The 27332-nt window shown below is 41.9% G+C and overlaps 1 protein-coding gene across 5 annotated transcripts; it reads left to right on the plus strand.

Annotated features, from left to right (window-relative positions):
• Positions 1-1550: 1550 nt before the first annotated feature.
• nedd4l (NEDD4 like E3 ubiquitin protein ligase) lies at positions 1551-26528 on the plus strand. Of its 5 annotated transcripts, XM_085925533.1 has the most exons (32): positions 1552-1918; positions 3420-3493; positions 5474-5555; positions 6505-6543; positions 6776-6829; positions 12349-12384; positions 12980-13030; positions 14122-14183; positions 14275-14377; positions 14716-14870; positions 14963-15101; positions 15261-15449; positions 15624-15701; positions 16654-16713; positions 17170-17307; positions 17863-18027; positions 18986-19183; positions 19358-19435; positions 21362-21416; positions 21624-21682; positions 21930-21995; positions 22446-22675; positions 23240-23361; positions 23438-23508; positions 23583-23678; positions 23920-23993; positions 24072-24132; positions 24220-24279; positions 24357-24464; positions 24666-24762; positions 24917-24989; positions 25102-26528. In XM_085925533.1, the coding sequence occupies exons 1-32, from the start codon at positions 1874-1876 to the stop codon at positions 25202-25204; spliced, it is 3021 nt and encodes a 1006-aa protein (XP_085781659.1). In that variant the 5' UTR covers positions 1552-1873; the 3' UTR covers positions 25205-26528. The 5 variants fall into 5 exon arrangements, with proteins under 5 accessions (XP_085781663.1, XP_085781659.1, XP_085781662.1 ...); XM_085925536.1 differs by lacking the exon at positions 16654-16713; XM_085925534.1 differs by lacking the exon at positions 12349-12384 and having other exon boundaries at positions 1553-1918.
• The last annotated feature ends 804 nt before the right edge of the window (positions 26529-27332 follow it).

The raw sequence follows: 27332 nt of genomic DNA on the forward strand, positions 1-27332 counted from the left end.
GAAATACAACAGCAACAATTAACAGCAATAATATAAGGTCATGACAAATAGATGGCAATTAAATGACAAATATAAAATGATAAATTATAATACATACGTACATAATATTGTATGTATATTATTTCCAATCAGACACCTTATCTCATAAATTGGTACAAATAGATTGAGCCCCTCTAAAAAATGCCTTACACCTAGTAGATATACTTTGTAGGCCTTTGCAACATGTCAGCACGTCCAATGTTTTTGTGCATTATTTGTGTTTTTTTCTAAACTGTTTGGGGGAAAAAACTACTGTGAGCTTTGCAACCACCAATGGCTTTGTGACAATCTCCGCTTCAGCTGTGCTTAGAAGCAACGGTATTATATAATAATGCCATCTGCTCTCCAGTTCAAGCAAAAGTAAACAGTAGGATGAATGGCGCTGCAAATGCCCATTGGTGCCTTGGGTGCATGGATGTCAATAGTTTCCGTTCCATTTCCTCACTTGTCCCTCGTGTGAGTGGATGTTAATAGTATCACAGCGCAACAATGTGAATGGATATTACTACGCTTGCTAATTCTTAAAAAAAAAAATGAGTAAAAGAGTGGGCTGCAATGACGTTAATTTTCTTATATCCTTGGTGATATTGCTTTTAAATCATTAAAGTGCCATTTTTGTGCAGAACCGCGATCTATATTAACATCGTGGTGACATAGTGACATCTAGCGGTGAGATTGGGAATTGACAAAACAGCACGAACAGTCAGGGACCACTCCCATCCACCATCATTTCATTACATTACATTACATTGTTTGAAGTGAAAACCTTTACAGGTTACTTCAAAGTTGGAAGATGTTGCTAGGGACTTGGGCATAAGCTTTCAGATTCAGTCCTAAACCTTTGGACAAGCCACATCATGTATTATATTTTCTGTGAATATTGGCGTATGATGGCTTGTAAATGTAAATGGGTTGTTCGAATAAAAATAATTGATTGATGTTGTATGTTACCCCTGTTTGGTGTTAGTTATAAATATGACCTTTACTTCGATGCTTCTTTGAAAGAAAAAAAAATCATGCAAAGACTGAACTTGACTGAAGAAGCCTACTATACTACTCCACCGAACAACAACTAATAATAATAATAATAATAATAATAATAATAATAATAATAATTTGCATGTATCGTTGTTGTCACTTATGACGGTATCTGGGACTGAGAATGCCGGACCTGTACCTAAAGTTTCCCACGCCGACTTGAACTTTAGCCATTACGGGTATTAAATGCAGGCTCCCGTTGGCAAATATTGGCTAGGTGTTTTAAGCCCCGCCCCCGACCTGTCCACCTCGAATACTACATACAATAGCAAACTCCTAGCCACGTATTAAAATGCATTACAATGCGTGCACGTAATGGCTATTTGTGGTGTTCAAGTTAGATAGATTGCAAGACGAAAAATACAATATTACAGCTCCACACCCCTCTACAATATTCTAACACGCCAGCTTGGTTGGGAAACACCAGGGCATCTCTGATTGGTCGAAACCGCAAGCAGTCATGTTACACGGCTGGTGATTGGCTGAGTCCCTTTAGAGTCAAGTGTCACAGCGTTTCGAGAGGAGAGGGATATGAGCGTTTGACAAAAGCGAGCTTGTCTCTGACCAAACATTTCTGGACTGTGTGAATATCTACAACGCCAGATCAGGTTGTGGGACTTCAGAGAGATCTTGTAAGATATAAGTCTATTCTTCTCTCAAGAGCGCATTTAACCACCACGACGTGACACGAGAAGCAGGGGAGCAAAAAAAGTGGGACTTAATTGTTCGAGGCTAGCTAGCTAGCTCTGCCTCGCCTCCTTGTTGAAACGGCGATTAGCGGGAACCGCCGGGCTATATGGCTACGAATTACGAGCCGATCTACGGGCTGTCAGAAGATGAGGTAAGCCTCGTCCGCTGTGCCGCTAGACAGCCGCACGGATGCAGCTGATGCTAACGTTAGCTGCGTCGGGAAAGCTAAGCAGCCCTCACCCACATACATTCAGTCAGCTGTCTTGTTTCCCTGAAACCCCTCCTCGCTCTTATTCCCCCTTTTCCGCGTCTATTGCACAGCATCTTTTTTTTGTTTATTTGTTTAAATCCATCAATTTAACGAGCTTCTCTTCCACTCGGTATTTTGACGTCCACACAGATGAGACTGTTGTTTACATGTAGGTAGGATCACAACCATTTTGTAAATAAACACCGAGAAAATATAATAATCTGGTTGAAAATGTTCATATCAGACACAATCGGTGCTGTCATCGTACATTAAACAATGTGAAAACTAAGAACTAATACACACAGTGTCAGTGTCAAGACAAGGGACAAAATACAAAAAGCATTTTCACTTGGTTGAAAATCATTATTACATAGTATGTTTATGGAACTGGATTTTAAACGCTGGCAGGAATCAGTTGTCAGTCATTTAACAAGCTCAGCATTGACGTTCTGTCAGTCAGTCATTCTGAGAAAGGTGCAGGATGTAGGCATGCCATTCATCCCACCCCGTATTGAACTCTGCCAAGGCTTGGCTCGCCTTCACCACTGTGCCTTAACCACAACATTACAAATTGTGAATTGTTGCCAGAGGCTATAAAATCGTGTTCCGTCACTTCAGTAATGCGACACCGGTTTCACATTAAAAGCTGCATCGATTGGCCTGAGTGTTTAGTTACAACTTTTGCTTTCTTACTGTGCCTAATGTGAACTGAACTGTCAAGTCATAATGTTATTATATATCTTTGATTATGCACCCTAGAAATTTGTGGCTACCATTATAACAGCCCCCTCCCAAGGCAACTATAACCAACGTTCACTGTGAGGAAACAAGTTTGACAACCCTGATTTAGAGGTTTCCTAACGGCGATACCATCTGATCGTTCACTCATACAGTGCAACCAACAAAGAGTGGAACTTCCCCATAATAATTAAATCTGAAAAAAATAAGCCACTCTTTGGCGTGTGTGTGTGTGTGTGTGTGTGTGTGTGTGTGTGTGTGTGTGTGTGTGTGTGTGTGTGTGTGTGTGTGTGTGTGTGTGTGTGTGTGTGTGTGTGTGTGTGTGTGTGTGTGTGTGTGTGTGTGTGTGTGTGTGTGTGTGTGTGTGTGTGAGAGAGAGAGAGAGAGAGACAATGCCACCATATAAGTGCAATTTAATTTAAAAAAAAGCGACCCTGTGATCATGAACAGGAACAGGAATGTGTTGTAGGTTGCTCTGTATCGTAATATTTTAATTCCTTTGTTAGTCGACATTTGTAATCGAGACTACGCCAGTAGCACATTTTAATTCTATTTATATTCTCAACCATTAAACAATCTTATTGCATTTTGAGTCGCCATTGGCACTCAAAAGGGATCTTTTTTTTTTCTTCCCATAAACTTGATTTTCTTTTTCCTTCCGCAGCATGAAACCAGAGTGCTGCGTGTTAAGGTCATCGCCGGAATTGATCTGGCCAAGAAAGATATCATTGGAGCCAGGTGAGTTTCACTGACTGTTATTCATCAGAAATTGTTGCTCACTGGTGGATGCAGCATTTCATCACCCAACCACTAAATTACCATTGCCAATTAACCTATGCTGTGGCTGCTCTTTGAAAATCTGGATTTTTGCAAAAACATTACCCGCTTGCTTCACTTCATACTTAATGGGTGGGCGAGCCACTCAAGAGAGACAATTGATGCCATACAAACAATAAAAAGGAAAAAAAAAAACAACCCACATGTATTTTCTGCCAGGCCAGCACGTAGTGGAACTGCCTCGTTCCTGGTGGTAAAAGATTTGTCAGGTGATAAGCCTATTTGTGTGAACTTTCCCTATTTTTCACAGTGTCGGAAGACCTTTAACTCCCATTTGAATAAATGATTACCCTTGTGTCTTTCTATTTATTTATAACCAACCTCTGTCACAAAACCTTGTACTGTGGAACATCTCGTTTCTCCCAGATGCTTTCTTTGCTCTCTTTGAAAAAAATATTGATTGTGGACAAAATAAATCCCTTTCACACCATATTTGAAATAACATTACTATTCATAAACTATTCTTCACTGTCACTGCAAAAAAAAAAAGCCAAAGAAAAAGCAAATCACACTTTTGGTCCTGGAGTTACACAATAGTTTCCTTCTCATTCGTCAGACCAAGCAAATAATTCTAAGAGTTTCTGACTGCCAGCATCTATTTTCTTCCTTCCTGTCCTCAACTTAACCTTTCTGTTGATGTCACGTAATTTTTGGTTCCGCTGTTTTTTGTTTGTTTTGCATTGTAAAGTTATGACATTTGGCCTGTCCTCCATTTCCCTTTTTATGCCCCCACAATGCAAAAACCACTGCGATTAATTATTAATGCGTCACCCCACCACCAGTCAATGCTTAACCTGCTATATTGCGTCATGTGATAAATAAAGATGTATGAATATACAGTAGGTTATAATATAATCTTAATTTTTTTTAAAACACTGTTGTCAGGGGTCTTCCAAGAAAATAAAGACAAAATGAGAGGTGAAAAAACCCAAACATTGGACTATTCTGACAAGTCCTTTATATTAGATATTACATTATAGGTATCATTGTATGAATTATTATTTTGCGACCGTTTGAAGGTGTCAGCCATGATGGTTGCTCTCCTCTCCCCTGTTGACACATCCTTCGACTCGCCGGCTTCTTTGTTTATGGTTTTTCAAGTGAAGAAGTCAAGTGAGAGTTGTCACTGAATTGACGTCACAGCGGTCCCAATTGTATCTGTTTAGTCAGACCATAAACACACAATTAGAGGCGGCAGGGTTCTCTCCGCCATTAACAATAATCAACAATCATTTCTTCAATATCAGCTGAATGTTCACATGCCATCTTTTCTTTTTTTTTTTTTAATCACTACAGCTACTTATCTGGAAATGCTCTTCCCATTTTAAGCCCCACGGCGCCATCAATAAGAAATTATAGGTCTTATCTTCCAATTTCCAAAGGCAAGCAGTTTTTATCTGGGGAGCCTGCAGTTTGACAGTTGCAAACAGAGACAGCTCTCAGGTTGTGACGAATAAATGATTACAGAAGGAATTTTTCATTTTCTTTTGAGAAGTACGAAGGACAGGAGCAGAGAGCTCATTTAGACTGAATGACAAATGTTAGGAGAACGGAAATGCGGTTACCATGGTTAAAAGCAGAGTGCAATGGTTGCTCTTGGTGACAATTTATCATGTGCAAAATGAATCTTGTTCGAATGCTTTTAATGCAATTCAGCCTTGTGTGTGATCATTTTCTCATGATAAATCATTTGATAGATCTTTATTATCTTTATTTTCTAAAATCACAATGGAATGACTTTCAATTTTTAGACTAGACTCTGTTTTAGTTACGATTTATGGAGGATTCAAAATCGGAAGAAATCAAAATTCAAACATCATGTTTTTATGTTTTGTTTTTGTTTTTTTACTTCTGAACTGAGGCTTTTTCTTTTGTCTGCAGTGACCCCTACGTCAAACTCTCCCTTTATGTCACGGACGAAACTCGAGAGCTCGCCTTGGTCCAGACAAAAACCATCAAAAAGGTAAGTAACGAGCTGCCATTGTATCGCTTCTTCTTTTCTTCTCCTCGAGTTTGCGTGAGCTCTAATTTGCTTTGACCTTATCAGATTAGCCACGCCTGTTCTAATCACGTCCTCCCGCACAATTACTGTCCCGCTGTTTACGTTAGTCCCCGCTTGGGCTGCTCTTTCCTGCCCTCACCCTTCAGGAAATGTGTTGCTCACGCAGTCACAGCAATGAAGGCTAATACCGCTTACTAACTCAAATAGTGACCGTCGTTTTTATTAGACACCGTTCCCCATTTAGACCCACTTAAAACAAATAAATGCATCCTTCAAACAGGCACGTCTCTTTCACCGTTGTCTGTGATGCACTTGCTGGTAATCTAGGTTCATACATGACATGCAATCTGGCTAGTGTCATGGCTAACTAGTGTTAGCAACAGTGTGAAAGTTTGGGTACAAGTCACAGAAGATGCAAACCTGCCTGAATGACAGCACTGCGATCATAAAGAAGCTTCTAAAATTGCCTGATTCCATTCCTATGCTATGCTAAGGTAGCAGGCTGCACCTCAGCTACACCCCCCAATGCAGGCAGACATATGCTGCCAGTGGCCATGCTCTCCTTATAGGATATAAATAGCTGAATGCACTATGTGGAGCAGAAAAAAAAGAAGCTTCCGCTGTGGTCTTTTTAAGTGGGACACCTTTTCATGTCATCCTTTATTGCAGAGATAAAAGTTGTTATGAAATGCCCCGCCGCCCTAAAAGTAAACAAAGAATAATATTGTGCATATTCCTTTTTTGGGAGGGAGGAGTGTGGGGGTTGGGTTGTTGACTAAAGCGTCATTGGCATTCTTGCGTTTAATAAAAATCAGGTATTGGTTTTTCTTCTGTTATTACTGTGGAATTTCTACCTCTTGTATTTTCCCTCCAAACTACTAGGCTAACATTTGTATACTTGTTGTTTTAGACGCTCAATCCCAAATGGAATGAGGAATTCTACTTCAGGGTGAGCATCAATTTTTGTTTTGTTTGTCTTCTTATGTGTTGTTTTTGTTGTTACGACATATTTTATAAGCCATACCAGATTCTGCCACTGTCATCAAACTGTCGGACTGTGGGGTGCTGTGTCATTGTCAAGATCTTACTTAGCTGAAAAATACATAAAAGTCTACAGAAGATAAATGAGCACAGTCGTACAGCAGATGAGATTAACACGATTGCTTTTGGCGCCTATGCAGGTGTGTCCGCAGAATCACAGGCTCCTTTTTGAGGTGTTCGATGAAAACAGATTGGTGAGTGTTATCCCTCCTTCCTTCATCTAATTATCGTTTCAACAGCTTCTATTAGCAGTCTGTATATTTCATTTCACCCGTTGAACTCCTATGTTCGTGTTGTTGTTTTTTCTCCCCATTTTTTGCTTTTATAAATTATCTTGGTTTTCATTGTTCCAGTCATGAGAATTTTTCCAGTACTGTTTTTTAAGGATTAATATCTTCCAAATGTAATGTGATAATAATAATTATAATGTTGCCTACATCCCTTACCACATTCTCGCATAGCGCTTTGGAATTAGTTTTTCTCTTTACCACAGGGGTCATCATTCAGCAGTTTGAAATGAATCAATCTGCACCTTTGCATTATTCATTCTTCAAAATGCCTCAACATTTAATCCCAAAGTAATTTCATGCAAAAGAACCACTTTTTTTCCCAATTTTATAGCACTGTCGTGCAGTCACAACGAAACACAAGAAATATTCAAGTTTGAAACAATCCTGACCTAAGACAAAGAGAATGGCTTTTCTATGGAAAGACTTTCTCCGAAGCAGGTGTTTTGCAGCGAGTTCTCTGTAACTTAAGCTCCTGGAAGGTCATTATGAAGATGTTTGGTAGAACCATTAGTGGATGCTTCCCAGGATGCAATTTATGTCTGTGGCTGGATAAGCCCTTCTTACAAGGTCTTGCAGAGATTTTTTTTTTATTTTTTTTTTGGTGAGCTGATGAACACCAAATCCTCAAGTGGTTTTTTGCACGTCATATAAATCACACATATGTAATCCGTGCATCTATCAGTACTGCGCCCTGAACGTCAAGAGGTATTGCTGGCACGTGGCCTTCCAAGAAAAGGGCAGCTCATATTTTCCCTAACGTGAGCGTTGTGTTGCAGTGGCAGCGGGATGACAGATGAAAGCGAAGCCTCAAGCATGTTTATCTCCTTATATGTCTCAGAAGGGCTTTTCCATTTCATGATGCATGCACGGACATTTCCACAAACATTACTGCACTTTATTTTGAAGCATCATCTAGTTTAGTCTACCCTTGGTTTTAAAAGTGGCTCAGTTTTGAGTAAATCCCTTTGATCAATTTTTTTTTCATTTTCCCAAAACCACTCGACGCCTCAGATTTGATTTATTAGGGAAATCCTGGCACAACTTTATTTTCTTAGCCCACAAGGCTCTCTTATTTTGTGGCCTTTTTTTTTTTTTTTTTTTTAAGGTCTTGAACCCAAAATATTTGACATACTAGGAAATCTTATACAGTCCCACAAGAAGATTTGTCAATAAAAAAGTTTTTGCAGTATGAAAACAGAAGACTAGATTCAGCAGTGCATTTTGTCTGAACCAGACTGGTTATGTCATCGCTGGAAAGTTTGGCTTTGTGCCATCGGGCCGACCACACATTGGCATTTCTTTTATTCTTATTCTTCTTAACATTTCTCGTGCACAAACATGTATTGACAGTGCCTAATGCAGTGCACAGTGTCTCGAAATGCTTGACAGACTCTCCTTCTGTTTCAATGCCTCCGTCAGTATTTCCCAATGGTCTTCCTCCCACAAATTGGAACTTTCTTTTTTTTTCTTTTCTGCCCCTGTCAGCGTCTTGGTTGTCTCATTTCCTTTTTGTGACATGGTGACACACTGTGGGGTGAAGCACTGGCCAAAAGAGTCACGCTGAGTTTCATACACGGAGAGTCGGAAGTGTCAATTTACAAAGAATTTTGTCTGTTCTCTGAGTGCCAGTAAAGCCCTCTCAATTTTATCCCAAGGGCAAAGTAGCTTAAATTCCCAATTTCCTTTTCATGTTGTTGGTTATCAGGCGTCCAGACCAGATTTCAGTATTTTGGACTAAAATAGTATCGATGATAGTAGATAGATTTTGTGACAGAGTGTAATTGTGCCACTTCCTGGGTTACCAGCTGGCACTTGGGGGTAGCATTGCATCGTAATGGAACATATTATCGAGGGGTGGAGGGGGGTCACTTGTCGTCACGTGACTGACAGGCAACCCCGCTGTCACCCTGGAAACCAGAAGCGCTGGCCGCCCTTATCCAATCATGTCAGGAATGCTGGCTGTCACTAGGCTCGGGCTATTTCTGCTGTCTGTTGCTAGTGCTTGGTAGAACCTGAGCCTTCTTGATTTTGTTTTTCTTGAATTTTCCATCATTCAAGTGTCGTGAGGTTTGCGGACTTTGTTTTTGTTGTGTGACGTTGTCCAACACCCCCCCCCCCCCCCCCCACCCCACCCCTGTAGTAGTTACTAGTGGAATGAAAGTTGTGGGTGGGACCTAATGGGAGCGGGGCTGGAGTGAGAGGAAGAAAAACGGGGATCAGTCATCTGGCCAGCCAAAAGAACGACGTGTGCGTCTCTTGGAGGACAGGACAACCGTACAGTCCTTTGGAGGGATCCGAGGCTGTCGGGCCGGACATACAAATGGCACGTCTGCGTTTGTATTTCGGCTCCAACCGCAGCAACACCGCCCCGGAGATCCTAGGAGAGGCAGAAGATCAACATGGAGATAATGACGTGGTCACGGCACTTCACAATCAACCGCCTATGGCAAGTCCTTCTCAGGAGTCCGGGGAGCAGCCAGTTCCTCCACTGGCTTTTAGTTCGCGTCCGGAACCGCTGCTTCGACGCAGTTCTTCCATGTTCATACCCCAGCTCGCAGCCTATGCTGAGCCGCGGCCCACAAAAAGCTCCTCCATGCACATCTCTCTTCAGCGCTCTGATGGAGCCACTAATGGGGATTCCAGTGGCCACGTTGATGTCCCGCCACCCTGCTATACTCCTCCGGGACCTGCGCCGACCTACGCCGAAGCGTCGGGTCAAGCGGATGTTCCGCGACATCCACCTCCTCCATACTGCGCCACGGATTATTCAAACTCACAAATATTTGTGACGGAGCCAAATTTTCCAAAGCGCAGGGTCTTCAGCATTGGTTCGAATGGTCCTAATGTGTACAGCAGAGGCCAGCAAGGTATCAGTGTAGGTGGCATTCGTATTCGGAGGAACTCAACCGATGGTTCCGACATACGGCATCTTAGAATTTTACCTTACGGTGGTTCTGGATGGACTGTACAGCAGCAGTCCCCAGCTGCTAATAGCGGAACACAGCGACTTGTGTTTCAGCTCCAACAAAACCAGAATCAAGATCTGAACCAGTACGGGCAGCGGTCTGATTCACCCCAGGAGGAACACAACAACGTCGATCTTGGGAGGTCAACCAATGGCCGTATTTTCCGTTACCCCAGAATTCGAGTAGAAAGAGGTTCATCTCCACTTTCGACGGATGATCCACCAGACAACGTTCCAGATAGCCAAACATCTGCTTCAGATAGTCAACTGGTTGAGGAGAATCTGAGAAAAGACACATCTAATGGTTGTACTTTTAAAATCGGCGGAGATCCTTCTTCAAGGCAGCCCCATCTCAAGATCTATTTCACCCCGGGTGGAGCTGGAGATCAGGATGTGATACTTGGCAATGACTCATCAACAACAAGTAATCCCAAGGTAAACATTGTTGATCTGTTTACATGTTGTTAGTGTTGAATTGGACACAGTTGGCTACTGAATATTTTTCCACGAGGCTTTGGACGCCTTGAGAATCGCTTTGAGTTTTGTCACGTGTTGCACAAATCTCGATGGCTGCGTTTATTATTTTTTGTTGAATACGAGAAGCAGCTGGTGTTTCGCTTCGTTTTACTCCCTTCAACTAAGATGAAGAGAGATCTGCATGGTGCAGACAGACAGCGATGACAATCAGGGGGGAGTGAGCACACATTTTTTTACACTTGACAACCGCAAGCTGACTAATGAGTTGGAAATTTCACGCACATTGTCCAATTTAGCCATAGTTGGCAGCAATAATGAGAAAATGATTCATTTCTCAACACGCTTATTTGATTTCAGACATTTAAACTTGCTGGTAACCTCGACCGAGACCGATGTTCCTTGGTAGTTCCTATTTTTAGACAGCCTCAAGTGTTCCTGCTGATTTGGAGGGTAGGCAAGCTCTGTCTTCTCTGGCCCTCTGCTAGTATGCGCCTGGATTTTCTTATCTGCTTTCATGATGATAGGATGTTGGATTGAAACGTTAAAAAGCTGTCAGTTGATGGTTATTTTGGTTCAGTTAGTATTGTCAAACAATCCCATCAACTTTTAAACCACAATCTGTATTCTTGTCATTCGTAAACATTGCCAATTGATTTCTCTTCCGACAATCTTCAAATAGACAACAATGACAGGTCTTCCCCAAATCCCCAAGTGGGCCATTTCAAAGACCCCGAAATCCCGTTTGTGTTTGCCAACTTGAGCATGCCCACCATGCCCTGCTGGGATGACACACTCTTTGGCATTCATTCACAAAGAACTCTGCTAACGTCTGCCCATTTCCTGGAACCGTGCCGTCACAGATCACAGGTCGTAGCGCAACTAAGAAACCGTAGAGGTGTTAAGCAATTCAAAATGGTTGTCTTGAGCTGAGTCTTTCGCAATTAAGGGACAATGATTTTTTGGGGGGCGGCGCTATCTACAATTGCTTCCAACAGTATTCTGCAACCTACCACATCAAGGAAATTTGACTCTATTCTGTGAGTGTTACCTACCTCTCGTTCCCAACAATCCATATGCTGCCCTCCCCCCCCATCCTTCTTGGTGTTGATCATTGGCGACACCCTCCCAACCCGTAGTGTAACCTGGCCCAGGGAGGCAGCTGCATGGCTCAACTGTGACCCTTTGATGACTCTGCAATTATAGCCCAGCACATACACATACCCGCAGCTTAAAATGCTCCCCTGCGTTAAAGGACACACAAAACAGCCGTTTCTCCCCTGGGTGTTGTTATGCGGCCTGTTTATTGCCGTAACCAAACTGCCAATTTAACACGTTTAAAGCCGAGCGAGGATGACCGTGCTAAGGTAAACCCAGTGCTGAAAGCATGACTCAATATAATTTTTTTTTTAACAGAGGCTGCTTTTTTAAAAGAAAAAGTGTTCCATAAATTCCGAATTGACACGGGAAAAAAAATCATCATGACACACTTTGCCTAGTTATGATGGGGTTGATGATTCACCACCGTTTTGGGAATTTGGCAGTCACTTAGTAGATTTTCTGCTTGGTTTGGGAAATAAAAGCAGATAATGTGAGTCTTTTTTTTTTTTTTTTTTTTTTTTTTTTCCCACCGCTTAAAAAATGTTCAAATGTGTGTGTGAGTGAGATTTACTCATCTGGTATTGACATACTAACTGTACAATAATAACTGACAAGCGTGTGACTCACCTTTCACCATTGGATTCCAGGTCTGTTAAGAGTGTTATGCCACACTCGAGGATGATAAGGCCGAGTATGCCGGCAGCAATTCTCGGCAGGATGTGATTATCTGCCAGAATTGAATCTCACTGTATAGTCTCACTGGATTGAGAAGGGTATAATAATTTGTTTTCACGCATTTTGGGACAAAACCTACAAGGTGGTTAAATGCCCCATAATGGATCAATCAAGTCTGCCGTCTAAATCAGTTATGTCCCGTACACAGGCCTCTTCCAAGAATGGGCTTTTCCACATCGGACAGGTAATCTTTGCCCCTCATTGAAGAGGGGGGTGCGACTGTTGTGCAGTGCAATCATTCGCCATCTTTCCTCCCCTCTTATTTTTCTCCCCTTTTCTCAGTCTGCGTTAATTTCAGCAAAGGGATGGCCAAATCTACAGGTTTCTTTTAATTTAACTCTCAAGCCTTCTTCCCGTTTTATTCCTGATGTTGTCATAGCAACAACCCTCCTTTTTTTTTTTCTCTCTGTCTGGCTAATGTGGCTTGCCGGATGTTCTTCTCTGGGTTTATGGTGTTTCTGATACCAAAGGCCTATAGACTGAGCCTTCTGTCTTGGACACGTAAAAACTGTGCTCCTTGCCAGATATCAAAGTGCTGTCACATGATAAGACCCTGATAAAGATGGGATTGTATCAAATGCTCATAAAACAAGGCCTGAGGTTATTTCTGGAGCTGACTTGAAATCAATACCTTTCTCTTGGTCAAATTGTTGCTGTATTTTTTTATGTCCTTGGCAATACTGCTACACCTCAGTGGTTTTCCCCGCTCTTCCCCTGTTGGAATTGTCAGTCCCCAAAAAGCTGCTACTGTCTCTGACCCTCTTTCTGTTCTTTTCTAGACCAGAGATGATTTCTTGGGACAAGTGGATGTTCCTCTTAGTCATTTGCCGGTGAGTTCTATGTGTTAAGCTGTATTTACACTAGATAGTTCAAATAACGTCGTGAATATTTACGCGTCAACGCAGTGTTGCAAAAAAAGGTTAACCCATAACTAACTTCAAAACCAATAACTTATTTTACTATAGTAAGATTCCATAAGTTCTCCTGGAAATGTAGCAGTTTTGTTTAGAATGCTAATGGGAATATTAGCTCGTAAGTATGGTTAGTGTTTGTTCAACTTGGATATACTAATCCAATTGAGGTCCTTAGACCTTTGTCAAATGCTCTGACGCTCCTTATCTTCAATTCTGCTTTTGTTGAGCCGGGAATACTTCTGGTGTGAGGAAAGTGCTCACACAAGTAGCTTCTTGTTATTGCTTTACTAGCCTACCAGCGTTCACTAGACAGGGAGAGGTCTAGAACGTAAACAATAAGGCGACTGTCCTCGATTTGGACTGCATGGAAAAAGCCACCTCTGTTAAATTTGCATAGTGTCAGTGGGAAAATGCGGACTTCGGTGATATAACTGGTTCGAAAACCAAAGACGCAATGGGTTTTAAAGTGTACACACGCACTTAAAGAGAACAGAGAATATTTAATATGGGCGTCAACCTGAATTGCAACTTGTTTATACAGCAGAGAGGTTGTAGACTAATTCAGCAGTTCCTCTGCTGCAAAGATGAAATACATCAACTATTAAATCTACAAAGTTGACCAAATTCTTGAAGGCCCTGTAAAGTGAATTGAAAGATGTGTTTCTAAATATATGAAACAGCACATGTTGGATGATAACTTCTGAAACGTCAATGGATGATCCACATAAGCCTACATACTCAGTCACAAGCCATGGGTGTTAATTTGTGCGTCATCTTTTTTTTTTTTTCGCTGTGGACTGAAAACAGTTTAGCAGACTGCTGAGAAAGACAAAGTCGTGTTTCTGTTTTTCCAAGATGTAACCGGAGAAGCATTGCACATCTCCACTCCAGTGTGACGCTCAGAGTCACGTAATCCGGCACCGTGACTCTTAATTTTGATGCCCAGCCAAAAAAAAAAACAACCCTAAAAATAAATAAATAGCAAAGCTTACTCTATTAATTTGCAGACTGAGGACCCTGCCATGGAACGCCCCTACACATTTAAGGACTTCCTGTTGCGGCCCAGGAGGTTAGTATCATCTGGATGGGACAATAAAAAGGGGGAAAAGGATATGGTGTTATTTGTATAGCGCTCATTCCTGTTTGTTGATATTTACAAGTCACAAGTCTAGGGTGAAGGGTTACCTGCGTCTGAAGATGGCCTATCTGCCCAAACAAGGAGGACATGAAGAGGATGCTGGCGAAATAAGGGAGGAAGCAGAGGTAAACGTGCACCTTTGTTGTTCTAGATTTTTTTTTACGACTTGGCATTAGTCATCTTCACTGTTTGCCTGCCACCCACTCAGAAAGCTGTTCAAAATAAACCATTTTACTTGCTGACTTAAGACACGTAGGTGGAATCACAGTGCGTTTCACATCGTGCATAACAAGTTTATTAGACCACCTGTTATTGAAGAGTCCATCCACTATCATAACGCCATTGGGTTGAGCGACATTTGAGATTGTAGACATATTCACCCACTTAAATGAGCTTCAAATATCAAATTGATGTTCCGTATATGCGAGCAAGTCCGTTCTGCTGAATGACTATTTGATTTCAGGGGTGGGATGAGTCTGCGGATTCGGGTTCGCAGCGACCCCAGCAGCTGCTGCCGCCATTGCCTCCAGGCTGGGAAGAGAAAGTTGACAACCTCGGACGCACTTACTATGTCAACCACAACAATCGTTCCACGCAGTGGAAACGGCCTTCCAACATGTACTCCTCCTTTTCTTCTTAATGTGTGCAGAATATTCAATAGCATGATTCTTTTCAAACGTTTTTTGCAATTCTTGTTTTGCCCTGTCAAGGGACGTCATTTCAGAAACTGAGAGCGACAATCGACAGCGTCAGATCCACCAGGAAGCGCATCGCGTCTTCCGTTCAAGACGTCACATCAGCGAGGACCTGGAGCACGAGCACGTCGAACCGCGGGATGTTATTGACAATGTGAGTAATGAACACACAAGGGAGACATTGACAACAAAAGTGAGCATTGAAGTATTGAATTTTTAGAAATTGCACCTAAAATTTAAATAGGGAAAAAAAGACCGACTTTAAATCGGTGTTATTATTCTGTCATGGTTAAATTGCCTTCTGTGTGTGTAGTCCTGGGAGCTAATCACAGAGGAAGACCCAAATGACAGCCTGGCCCAGTCTCAGCCTGGCACGTCCGCCATGCTGACCCCACAACCCCCGCCGACACCTGTCTCCCAGGAGTTCTCTGACGATTTGAGCCTGAGGCTATCGTTCACCCCCGACACCAATGGCGAAGTACCTGGGCCTAGCTCTGTTCTGGTGAGAAAGCCAAAGAGTTTATGTTACAGTATTTTAAGTGGATATCCGCAAAGTTGAACGGTAGTGGGTTGAAACATTTTAGGTACGTCTTTAGCTTTTTCTCTGACTTTGCTGAAAATGAATAATAATAAATGCCATCCACTAGATTTTCAAAAATCCGCTTCCTCTCGACAGACCCAGTCGTCAAACCGACTGCGCTCTTCCAGTATGACGGATGGCGTTAGCGATCAGGCCCAGCCTCCTCCTCTTGCGGTAAATATTTACCAACACTCGCATTTCCCTCCGTCCGTCCCGTCGCCTCTCTTGTGCTACTTCCTCCCTTTCTGTTTTGTGACTCTTTGGCACTTTCATAATCCTCCAAAGGCTTTTTTTAGGGTTCACATCTCCATTGTTGGTGCTGTGGTTTTACAATGCGTTATTGCCACCTTTCCACCACGCCGGACAGGTGTTGTTGCTAACGCTTCACTTTTCCCTCTCCTTGTAGCATTCTTTCCTTTCCTCTTGCCTCAATAGGATTACCGCACTACGTCCTTCCTGTACTTATAAAGACTACTTAAAAGAAAAGGCTTAATCTTCAGCACTATGACCATTCCAGTTAGAAACCCTTCCACGATTTAAGATGTCGTCATTCACAGCCTCCAAGTCCGACTGCCACATGATTCTTGAGGCTGTCACGCGGATGAGTCACAGAGCTGTTGAACAAAGGAATAGTACCAGTGCTGATGTCAGCAGCAATGACTCGCTATTAGTGGGTGGTGTAATCAGGCAGGCATTTGCTATCTTTGACCAGTTACCAGCCGGTTACCGTCACTGCAATAATTTTTTGCAAAAACCTTTAAGAGCTAAAAAGTACAACGTGGACATATCGCTAATATTGCTTTAAAATCCCCCTTCAATTTTTGTCAAGTCATGACATTTTTATTTTTATTTTTACCTGCGCTTTCACTTGGCATAAATTGTAATATAAATATTAACTCACCTGTCTTTGCATAACCCAATCAACCAATCACAACTTCACAATCAGTATACAAGATTCTCTCAATTGATTTTTCCCCCCCCTCCCCACCCCCCCAAAAAAAATCACAGCTCCCTTTCCCAATCACTTTCTACCAGCACCCTTTCGTCCTTTCAGTGTCTCTTCAATATACTGCCCCACCTTAATTTTATGAATGCCCCCTCCTGACAATACTATTGTCTGCCACAGCAGCGTTCCCATTCCAGAAGAAGCAGAGCTCAAACTGTCTCAGGTGGTGAGGATACAACGGTAATGACTCAGTTTATGTACAATACAAATTATCTCCACCACTTGTTGAAAACATTAATAAAATAAAATTCACTCAAATATTCACAAAAAGGAAGCCATGCTTAAAGTGTTTCATTGCGGCAAAATAGTCTCTTTTTGCCTGTCACTTTATTTGTGCATCAATCCATCGACTTCGTATTTTTATCAATGTGAGAGTTTTGAGTGTTTTTTTTTGTTTGTTTTTTTTTTAAACCACAGTTTAAAGGTCACTATGTTGTCGCTAGCTAATGCCCGCAATAGTCAGGAGAAAAATCTATGTATGATACATGAAAATGTTCATGTAACTTTCCAAGGGTAGCACCTTCCATGCCTCTGACTTGCTCTTGGAACATCTTACATTTCCCTCTTGGAGACATCACCTTCCGATCTTCTCTGACTCGTTTATTTTTGCTCTTTCTCCACGCCGGGCGGGGCCAGTCTCCCACAGCGACCGGGTTCAACCTGACCACCCCGGGCCTGCCCCCTGGATGGGAGGAGCGGAAGGATGCCAAGGGGAGAACTTATTACGTCAACCATAACAACCGCACCACTACCTGGACTAGGCCCATTGTGCAGGTACAGCAGGTCAAGAAGGCGGGAGCTGAACTTAGGGCAACATCGCTGATCCTCTTTTCGTCTCCTGCTTCTCAGCCATGTGTATGGCCTCTTGTGTTTTTGTCGTGCCCACCTCCGGCTCTTCTTTCCCTTGTCTAGTGTTTTCTGACTTTCCGGATCGGAGCCACGTCTTCTCTATCCCTTACTTCGATCCACCACCGTGTTTTTCTAATGTCTCTTTTTATCCTGGTGGTCCTTGACTGTGTTTGTTGTCTTCTTCCCATCTGTCTCCATCATTGATCATGAGCATTCTATTGCGGAAAAGTACGTGTTAAACTTCACAGCGATGTGGAGTACAGACTGCGCACCCCCTTCTGTTACGGTTGAAATGCCAGGCCGACTTCATCCTCCCATTCTCTATCGGTGCCGAACTGCGGCAAATTGCGGGGGCTATTGATGTTTGTTATTCCAGATGCGCTTCATGGTTTTTGCAGCACTCTACTTTTAAAGGCGGAAAACGGCACATGTTATATTTCCAGCCCGTCTTAACCTCAAAAGTGCTTTTCTTCCCGGCAGCTGACCGAAGATGGACCCAGCGCCTCATCGTCGGGAGCAAGCTCCGCCCTGACACCTGCCCCTTCCCCCTCCTCTAATGCCTCCAACAACCATCTCCATGAGCCCCAGGTCCGACGACCTCGTAGCCTCAGTTCCCCCACCGTCACCCTCTCTACCCCCTTGGAGGTGAGACGTAGTCACCCGTCCCAGTCCATTGCAACTCCATTAGAACAGGGGTGGGGAACCTGTGGCCTGTGGGCCATAGAGGAACCCTTTAAATGCTCATACAAGTAATAACAGTTGTACAATTATAAATAAAAAAATGTTTTGATTATACAGGGATTTTGAAAAAGCATAAAAAATAAGGTTCTCCACCCCTTGTTTTTCCAAAATAACTCCTCAACTGGCTTCTCGGTGAGTCTGTTTTGTTTTGTGTACCCCGCAGAACTAGATGCTAACTTTCCTCACACTACTCCTCACTTCCACTTTTGTGAAATAATCATCTTTGCTCTGGAACATACAAGGACAGCATTTATTTCTTCTCCGCACCCGAGAGAGCACGAAATGCTGCTTCTATTTAAACTCGTGTTACAGAAATGTGGCCAATTAAGCTGGGAGAAGTGTGTGGCGTGCGATCTTGTTGCTCGCTGGTAAACTATCAAGAGAGCTGACCTGCTGAAGATTTAATTAAGTTGTGTGTAGGTGTGAGCGATAAGACGCCGTCAAAGCCAGAGTGACAAAAACATAATTAGATCCAGATTAGACTGTTAATTAACATGTTTTGTCAGACTGAAAGTTTAGATCGGCACTTAATGAGTGGTTTCTTTGTGACAATGGAACACTTATTAGCCTTTGTATGGTTGATGTGCTTTAAAAAGCTTGGAAGAGTACAAGACGCTAACTGCAAAATCAGTATGACTTAGCACTGTCTTTATTAAAAGTGACAGGAAGCTAAATGTAGTGAATCATTGGTAGGCTACTAGCATTGCAAATTTTTCTGAACTCACAATACCTTTGTCTCATTGTTATTTAAACTGTCGATGCGCAAAAAAAAAAATTCAGTTGATTCATATGTACGGTAGGTTGAAGGTTTATCTTGAACATTTAGGACTGATGTTGCTTCTCTTTGTAATTTTGTATCCAGGGGGCCAACAACATCCAAGCGCGGCGGGCAGTCAAAGACACCTTTTCCAACCCTCAGTCCCCGCAACCGTCGCCCTACAGCTCGCCCAAGTCTCAACATAAGGCCCAGCAGAGCTTCTTGCCGCCGGGCTGGGAGATGAGGATAGCCCCCAACGGACGGCCGTTCTTCATCGACCACAACAGCAGAACTACCACCTGGGTGGGTAACGCTGCGCTTCTGTTCATCATCATGTCTCCTCTCTCACATTCATTTCATGAGATGTTTTAAATACAAATATATACATACATAAATTAAGGAAAATCAGTTCAGAAAATGGATGAAAATATTTTCCACTCATTTGCCTACTCTCGTCACTCTTACACCACAAATTAGGAGGACCCCAGGTTAAAGTATCCAGTCCATATGAGGAATAAAAACTCCATGGAACCTGGTGAACTTGGACCACTTCCTGTAAGTATATTTTGCTGCTAAATTCTGAATCTCTTTAGAAATATTTTTTTAAAGATGCAATTGAATAATTGATTATCAAATAATAATTACATAATTGACTGCCGCCAAGTCATGAAACTACAGCATATACAATACAAATTAATAACTGGTCGACAAAAAAAAAAAAAAAAGACAAATTATTTTATTAGATCAAGGAATACATATAAAATTGTAAACATTTGTAACTTGTAAAACAATATATGTGCACTGCGGATACTGTAGTTTTATGTCTTGGTGCCGGCTGACCAACGTCTGTCTCTGTCTTCGCTTAAACCCGGAAATGTTTTTTTTTGTCTGTGTGAAAGCTTCTGTGTGCATTTGATGAGAATTTGCGACACCTTCACATCTTGCTTCATATTTTGAATCACCACAAAAAAACACCACCGCTATGTCACACTACGGTCTGTGTCCTGCTTCTGTCCTACCGCTTCCCTGCTTATCAAACGTAGAGAAACTGCATCTTATTAGAGGAAGGATACGGATGGAATTAAAATGTCCTATCAGCCATGGAGAAATTGTATTTGTGGATAAACATAAAATCTGGCAATAGCACATAATGGACTAATCATTAACACAATATCTCTGCTAATATTGTGTTATGGCTTCACAAAAAAACCCCAAAGCTAATTATGTACGTAGATGCTCACAGAGCTTTAATATTGCATAAATGGATTGTTTTTTCCGACTGTATGACTTTTAGCTTTTGAAGTTTCAGCGTTGAATGTTTCGAGAGCCGTGATTAAGCTGCTGTCTCACCATCGGGACTGTGCAAGGCATTTCCTTTTTAGTGCTGTGAGAAAAGAGGCACGCCTGGCTGTGTGGTCTGTAAATGGGATTGTTTTGACAAGGGAGCAAGCATTACTGTACTGTAGTGCCATGGTTGGCTTACGCATGCTTCTGTATGTTCTCTTATTTCTCTCTTCTGTTCTGGTGGATCTAATAATGTCCACTACTTCCTCCGCACCCCCCCGGGGCCGTGTGCATTTGGCAGCACCTACCAGAGGAGGTTGGTCGGCTTCCTCCCTCTGCCTGCCTTCCTACCTGTCTGGTCTGCCACGCCGTGGTCACGTCATGCCTGCAGACAGCACCTCGCTTTCTTTTTCTGTTTTCATCGCCTCTCTCGTTACCAGCATGAATGGGTTATGCCTCTTCCTAATTTTTCATCCCCGTCGCCAGCTTTCTTTTTCCGCACGGGCCTCTGCACTAGTACCCCTCCCTCTTGACTCTCTCCCAAGGGGCCTCTAAGATTACGCCATGTCTGTGTAACTGTATCACAGAGGGACAACAGAACACCCTGCGCAGTTTTTAGCAAAGATGAATGTTCGCTGGTGCCTTGAAGGTGGATATCCAAATTGGCCCACTTACACAAAAACAAAATAGCATTGGGATTATTTGTGGAACAATTCTTTACAGTGAAAAAAACGGCAATGTTACACTTGGCCCTTTTAAGCCCCCCCCCGCCCCTTTTCCACATGGTCCCTATCCTCTTTATTTCCTTACTTGAACTGCCTGACTTCCTTCCGGTGCCGCTGTGTGTGGCCTGTGACTCTTAGGCGATGGCTCTCCGGGATGGAACGGAAGTGATAGTCGTGGTGATGAGCCTTCTGTGTCGTGTGGTGGTGGTGGTATCAGTCATGCCGTTGCAGTCCTGACTCAAATAGATAATTTAAAAAAATATATATATATATATAATAAAATAAAAAGTTTCTTTTAGGGCGGTTGATTGAGCTTTGCTATTTAAGTTTTCTTTTGAGAAGGGCGACCAATTCAATCAAGATTTGAATGACTATTTGAGCACGGCCTGTTTTTAATGGTGATTTGTTTTTTGTTTTTTTCCTCCCCACGCCACTCATCCTCCATTTTTTTTTTTTTTTTTCATCTTTGTAGCCTGGTTGGGAAGAGCGAGTTCACACAGATGGACGCACCTTCTACATTGACCACAGTAAGATTCTTCTTTTTCATCCCTTCAAGGGCCATATGGTCCCTACTAATCTCCTAATGTATTTATGTCAAACACTCTTTGGTTATAAAAAGAAGGAAAAAAAGCAAAGCATGTCAAACCATAAAACAATTAACTCCACAGGTAAACATGTACAAATGTATATTGAAAAAAAAAGCCATTTTCAATGTTTGTTTTTGTCTCATCTAGATACAAAGAACACACAGTGGGAGGATCCTCGCCTTCAGAGTCCCGCTATCACCGGACCCGTAAGTAGTTTGCTGTTTTCCACTTGGTGCTAATGTGTCCCATGCTTTGGAAAAGACAACACTCCTGTCAGTCTGTCACTTTGGTCACTTAGCATGCCAACACCTTCGGGTCAATTCTGTGCAGCACAAGTCTCTCTATGTTCCATCATCCAATTCTTGCTGCTTCCATTACCAAACATCAGCAAAGCTGCTAAATCATGAGCTTGCTGGTGGGTTTTTGAAATTGCTTGTCTTGTCTCCTGTGCAGGCTGTTCCATATTCTCGAGAGTTCAAGCAAAAGTATGACTATTTTCGAAAGAAGCTAAAGAAACCGGTAAGATGTGTGATGATGTCATGATGTGAAAACCCCCAAAGTTTCCATAAAGACACTTGATTGCAGATGCGTTGAAGCTCATTTAACATTAATGACCATGATGTTTCTGCTATTTTTTTTTTTACTCAATCAACACTTGAAATCATTTCATGTTATTTTCTACTGCTGGAGGTCTTAATCTTGAGCCTTAATGATTGCTAGCTGAGTGGCTGCCAGAGAACGTGATGGGTCAATAATGTTAGTCATAAAATGGTGGAACTGACCGAAGGAAAAAGAATAGTTTCATATTAACTGATGCTGGTTGACTTCCAAGTTGAAGTCATTTTTTTATTTTTTACTTTGTACAAATTGTCAAGATGTTTGAAAAAAATTGTAAAAAATAAACGGTTACATTGTTTTAACATATCAACCAATCAGTTTTGACCGACTTTTCAATCTATGCAATTCCAGGCTGACATCCCCAACCGGTTTGAAATGAAGCTCCATCGCAACAACATCTTTGAAGAGTCGTACCGTCGCATCATGTCGCTCAAAAAGCCCGACGTCCTGAAAGCCCGTCTGTGGATTGAGTTTGAATTGGAGAAGGGCCTGGACTACGGAGGCGTGGCCCGAGAGTGGTTCTTCCTCCTTTCCAAGGAGATGTTCAACCCTTACTATGGCCTCTTTGAATACTCCGCCACGTAAGTCCAACAAACATTTCCACCGCCATTTGGCCCAAGTGTTTTTTCCCCAGTGGGACTTGTTAAAACGTGCTTTCACTCTTCCTCTCATTCAAAAGTCCATCCTGATTCAAACTGCTGATTGAAAACAAGGAAATATAACGATCGGGTCCCCCTGATTGCCTGTTTTTGTTGGTCATGGCAATTATCTCACTTTTTTTTTTTTTCTTTGCAATTTAGAGCAAAGGTAGAACAAACAAAAGTAACGTCGTGATCAGCCCTTGAAAACACAATAGAGCTTATGTGTCTTTGGTCTAAAATTAGTAGGAAAAACAACATGCTTAAGATGTTTCCTAGCAACCTCAGGTACTCTTGTGGGCTTCGGTCTGGTTTTCATAAGAAAGTGACAAAACGCTTTTCATTTACCAACCTCTCTCTGGTCACTGCAAAGTTTTAAGAACTAAAATGTAAACGAATGTTTAAAAAAAAAAAGTCTTACCCAAATTGAAGGATTTTTTTTTTTTGAGGGAGGGGATCAAAAATGTCCAGAAAAGTCATTTATTGGTTGGTGTGCTATATTTGCAGAGACAACTATACCCTCCAGATCAACCCCAACTCTGGCCTGTGCAATGAAGACCACCTTTCCTATTTCAAGTTCATCGGACGAGTGGCGGGAATGGCTGTGTTTCATGGGAAGCTACTAGACGGTGAGCGTCTGGACCCTTGCTAACAGTCCACCTCAGTTTCTGATATTCACACACAACTCGCTTGTGCCCCCTGCAGGCTTTTTTATACGACCGTTCTACAAGATGATGCTTGGTAAACAGATTTCCTTGAAGGACATGGAGTCTGTGGTAAGCTATTGCAGTCCTGAAACCCTCGAGTTTGATCCGAAAATTGGTTTTCAGTGTTTCTATTTTCCATGTAGGACAGCGAATATTACAACTCTCTCAAGTGGATCCTGGAGAACGACCCCACTGAATTGGACCTGAGGTTTTGCATTGACGAGGACAACTTTGGGCAGGTATGGGATGCGGCATTAAAAAAAAAAAAAATCCATTTAATCAGGAGTCTCAAAATAGTCACAAGTACGTATTTCTGAAATTTGAAATTGTTGGTCATTTTGGTTCATTGCGGACATTTTAAGCAAATTCTGAAGCAAAGATATTCGATTTAATGAGCCTCCAATCGGAGGCTGTTTTATGCATCAACAGAGATTAAAAGGCACATTTATCTTTATTTTTATTCCCCCCCCCCCTCCACAGACGTACCAGGTGGACCTCAAGCCCAGTGGCTCAGACATGGTGGTCACCAATGACAATAAGAAGGAATACATCGAGTGAGATCTTTAACGCTCTAGAATTCATGTGGAAAAACAATGCAGAGATTCATCTTGATATATTTTGTCTCCCGACAGTCTGGTCATCCAGTGGAGGTTTGTCAATCGGGTGCAGAAGCAGATGAATGCCTTCCTGGAGGTATTTGTGCACTGTTGTCTAGTTGCCACCAGGGGGCAGTTTAACCCCAAAGTGTTGTTCATCACACTGATGTTTATTTATTTTCAGGGCTTCACCGAGCTCATCCAAATTGATCTGATCAAGATCTTTGATGAAAATGAACTGGAGGTTTGCATTATTTATTTTAAATAACTAAAGTCTTTCATTTGAAAGCAAAAGCTGATTGTCTCGCTGTGTTTGTGCAGCTGCTCATGTGCGGCCTGGGCGACGTCGACGTCAACGACTGGCGGCAGCACACAGTATACAAGAATGGCTACTGTCCCAATCACCCGGTCATCCAGTGGTTCTGGAAGGTCAGTCCGCTGCTGTTTTCTAACACGTGATCTCTCTTGCGGCGTGACTTTTGAAGATCAAAGTCTGTTTGGAAGAACAGACTTGTTTGCACTGATGAAAGTCTCAATCCGTTCCCGCTTATCATCTGACTTGATTTGAGGCTTCAACATAAACAAAGCAAATAGCAAAAGCCAAAAACGTTATCTTAAAATGTCTTTCAGGTTGTCCTGTTAATGGATGCCGAAAAGAGGATCCGACTTCTCCAGTTTGTTACGGGAACGTCACGCGTGCCCATGAACGGCTTTGCAGAACTTTATGGTGCTCTTTTCCTCCCTTTGTCCTTATCATTGGACAGTAACCATACACAAAACCACAAATGCATTACACATTGTTTTAAAACAAGTGTATGATGTTTAAAATGTCAAACTTGCTAGGGAAATAATTCCGATTTTTATTTATTTTTTGGCTGCAGGTTCAAACGGTCCTCAGCTGTTCACTATTGAGCAGTGGGGAACGCCGGATAAGCTGCCCAGAGCCCACACGTGGTATGTCACAGTCACACATGAAGATTTTAATTCATGATAAAATGATGATCGTTCAACTCATCAATGTTGTTTCTCTTGAGTAAATATTTTTAACCAAACATTCTTTTGCCAGTTTCAACCGTTTGGACCTTCCGACCTATGACTCGTTTGAGGACCTGCGGGAGAAGCTGCTCATGGCCGTGGAAAATGCGCAGGGTTTTGAGGGAGTTGACTAAACGGGGTGCCTCCTTGAGGGAAAAACAGCATCTTAAACGACCTCCGATTCATCGGAATTGACGAACGGGAAGTACAACAAAAAAAGCGTCCGAACCGGCTGTCGTAGAATGCGGTTAGCCGACGCCGGATTGTTAGCCATACCCGACTGTACAGCGAGTTGACATGCCTACTATGTCTTTCAAAGGGGGAGGGGCTACGTTAGGGCGCAGCCCCTTGACCCCCAGCAGGGAAGGGAGAGTATTTAATCCCCTGGCATGAGCATGAAAAACCAACCCTGTGGAAGCACTACGACTACTAACTACTAGCACTAACATTTCATTTCATTCTTCTTGCTAGCCCAGCAGCCAAGGCCTTAACACGGCTGAGTTTAGCAATCCAACTAGCCAATCTCACGTCACACACTTTGCCACGCCTCCCTCTCCTATGTTGCAACAGGAACCTTTTTGTCAACTTAGGGCGAGTGTTTTTTTTTTTTTTTTTTTTTTTTTTTAAATAATAATAGTTTTTTTTAAATCCTTGGTATGATTCCTTCAGGACGTCTTTGTACCTATGTTTACTACTTTGACAATTCTCAAATCTCTCACAAAGTGAAGTGCAAATGAAAACAAAACCACCATTTTGTTACGCTGATTAATCGCAAACATGTTCAAAAATCGATGTTTCTTTTTATAATTGTTATTATCGCTACTCTGAATATCATCGCCGAAATGCGACATGAAAAACGGCAAAACCTATGTTGTGTTGGCTCGTGATTCGGAAATGTGGGGCTAGTTTCTGTAAGACTATCATGAATAGTCCTAGCTTGTTCATAAATGCTGTAAATTGTTCTTTTTTTGACACTATATAAATGTATGTATGTATTACATTTAGTATTACCGATCAAGACTAAAAATGAAGTGTGTGAGCGCGTGAGAAAGACAAGCTGTGATTTAAAAATTCTTGAATATTATAAAGCAGCACGTTTCATACAAAAAATGTCAACTGAATCGAACTTTTGCTAACACCATGGAACCTAAAGGGCACTTTATACAACACTGAGGTCACCTGTGTCGTCAACTTTTGAATGTGATTCTATCATATGCAGCGCTTAACCGGTGCAATAGAACACAGACTAATGTGGTTAACCTGCTAAAGCTACCACATTTTGGAAAAAATATTTAGAAATAAAAAAAATACTTTATTTCCCCCTTCTTCCATTGCCTCCACCCTCCTATGTACGTATAAATATATATATAAAATTTTGTAAAAGATGACACTGCTCACTGCTCTCAGCTCTTTGTGGTTCATTTAACTTCAGTCCAATTAAAGTCAAACTTCTTTCAACTCATCTCTTGTCTTCTTCTCACTAGCAGTGGCTTGTTCAGGAAAGTGTTATTATACACAAAATGATTAATTGCATCATAATGCATAAACAAATTAAGCCAAAAATTAAGAATTTGTTTCAATATTTTGTTTCAGAAAGTGAAACTTGTTTTAGTTCACAACTGAGAAAGGGAAATATTTCAAGTCTTTATTTGATTATGGCAAAAAGACGGTATCCACATACACATGATTTTTTAACCGAAGTATTTTTTTTCTCTTGACTGCATTCACAAACTAGCAGCAAAGCAGGAGAGTTCAAAAGGAGACTAAATATAAAATAATTTTAAAAAATCAATCTTAACACTTCCACAAGATGGCGCCAAAGTAATACTTTTTAACGTTTTGCCCTATATTTTCAGAATACTAGCTTGTTACTATAGTGTTACTTTATTGCATAAGCAAATAAATTTATTTGGTGTATTTGTTACATGCCACTAAGTAAGTATTTGGTTTCATGTAAATAATATATTTCCTATAGTATTCTCATTAGTAATGTTATTAGTGTACGTTTTAGGTCCATTTATGGTGATTGAGTAACTTGGAGAATGTGCTTTTGAAGCTTTGGTGAATGCAGTGCACGTGTTACGGTGAAGAGACGTCCGTTCATTCACACACACAATCTGCAAGTTATCAGCTCCAAGGACGAGCAAATAAAAGCCGGCCTGCCAGAGTGGGGACATTTTATCAAAACCCTGCTAGCCTCCAAAGGGTTATAAACAAGCTGGCAGCCAGAAAATTGCCAATAGAGGTGCACACGAGCCATTA

The sequence above is a fragment of the Syngnathus leptorhynchus genome, chromosome 12 (genome assembly GCF_054491065.1).
Source record: "Syngnathus leptorhynchus isolate UIUO chromosome 12, UIUO_Slep, whole genome shotgun sequence".
Taxonomy (NCBI): domain Eukaryota; kingdom Metazoa; phylum Chordata; class Actinopteri; order Syngnathiformes; family Syngnathidae; genus Syngnathus; species Syngnathus leptorhynchus.

What these genes read in the sequence shown, in the direction of transcription:
- nedd4l (XM_085925538.1), top strand. Translation starts at nt 9,246, where the DNA reads ATGGCACGTCTGCGTTTGTATTTCGGCTCCAACCGCAGCAACACCGCC. An exon ending in GTGAACTTGGACCACTTCCT is followed by an intron (nt 19,436 to 21,361) that starts GTAAGTATATTT and finishes TCATCTTTGTAG; the next exon opens with CCTGGTTGGGAAGAGCGAGT. An exon ending in CGGCTTTGCAGAACTTTATG is followed by an intron (nt 24,763 to 24,916) that starts GTGCTCTTTTCC and finishes TTTTGGCTGCAG; the next exon opens with GTTCAAACGGTCCTCAGCTG.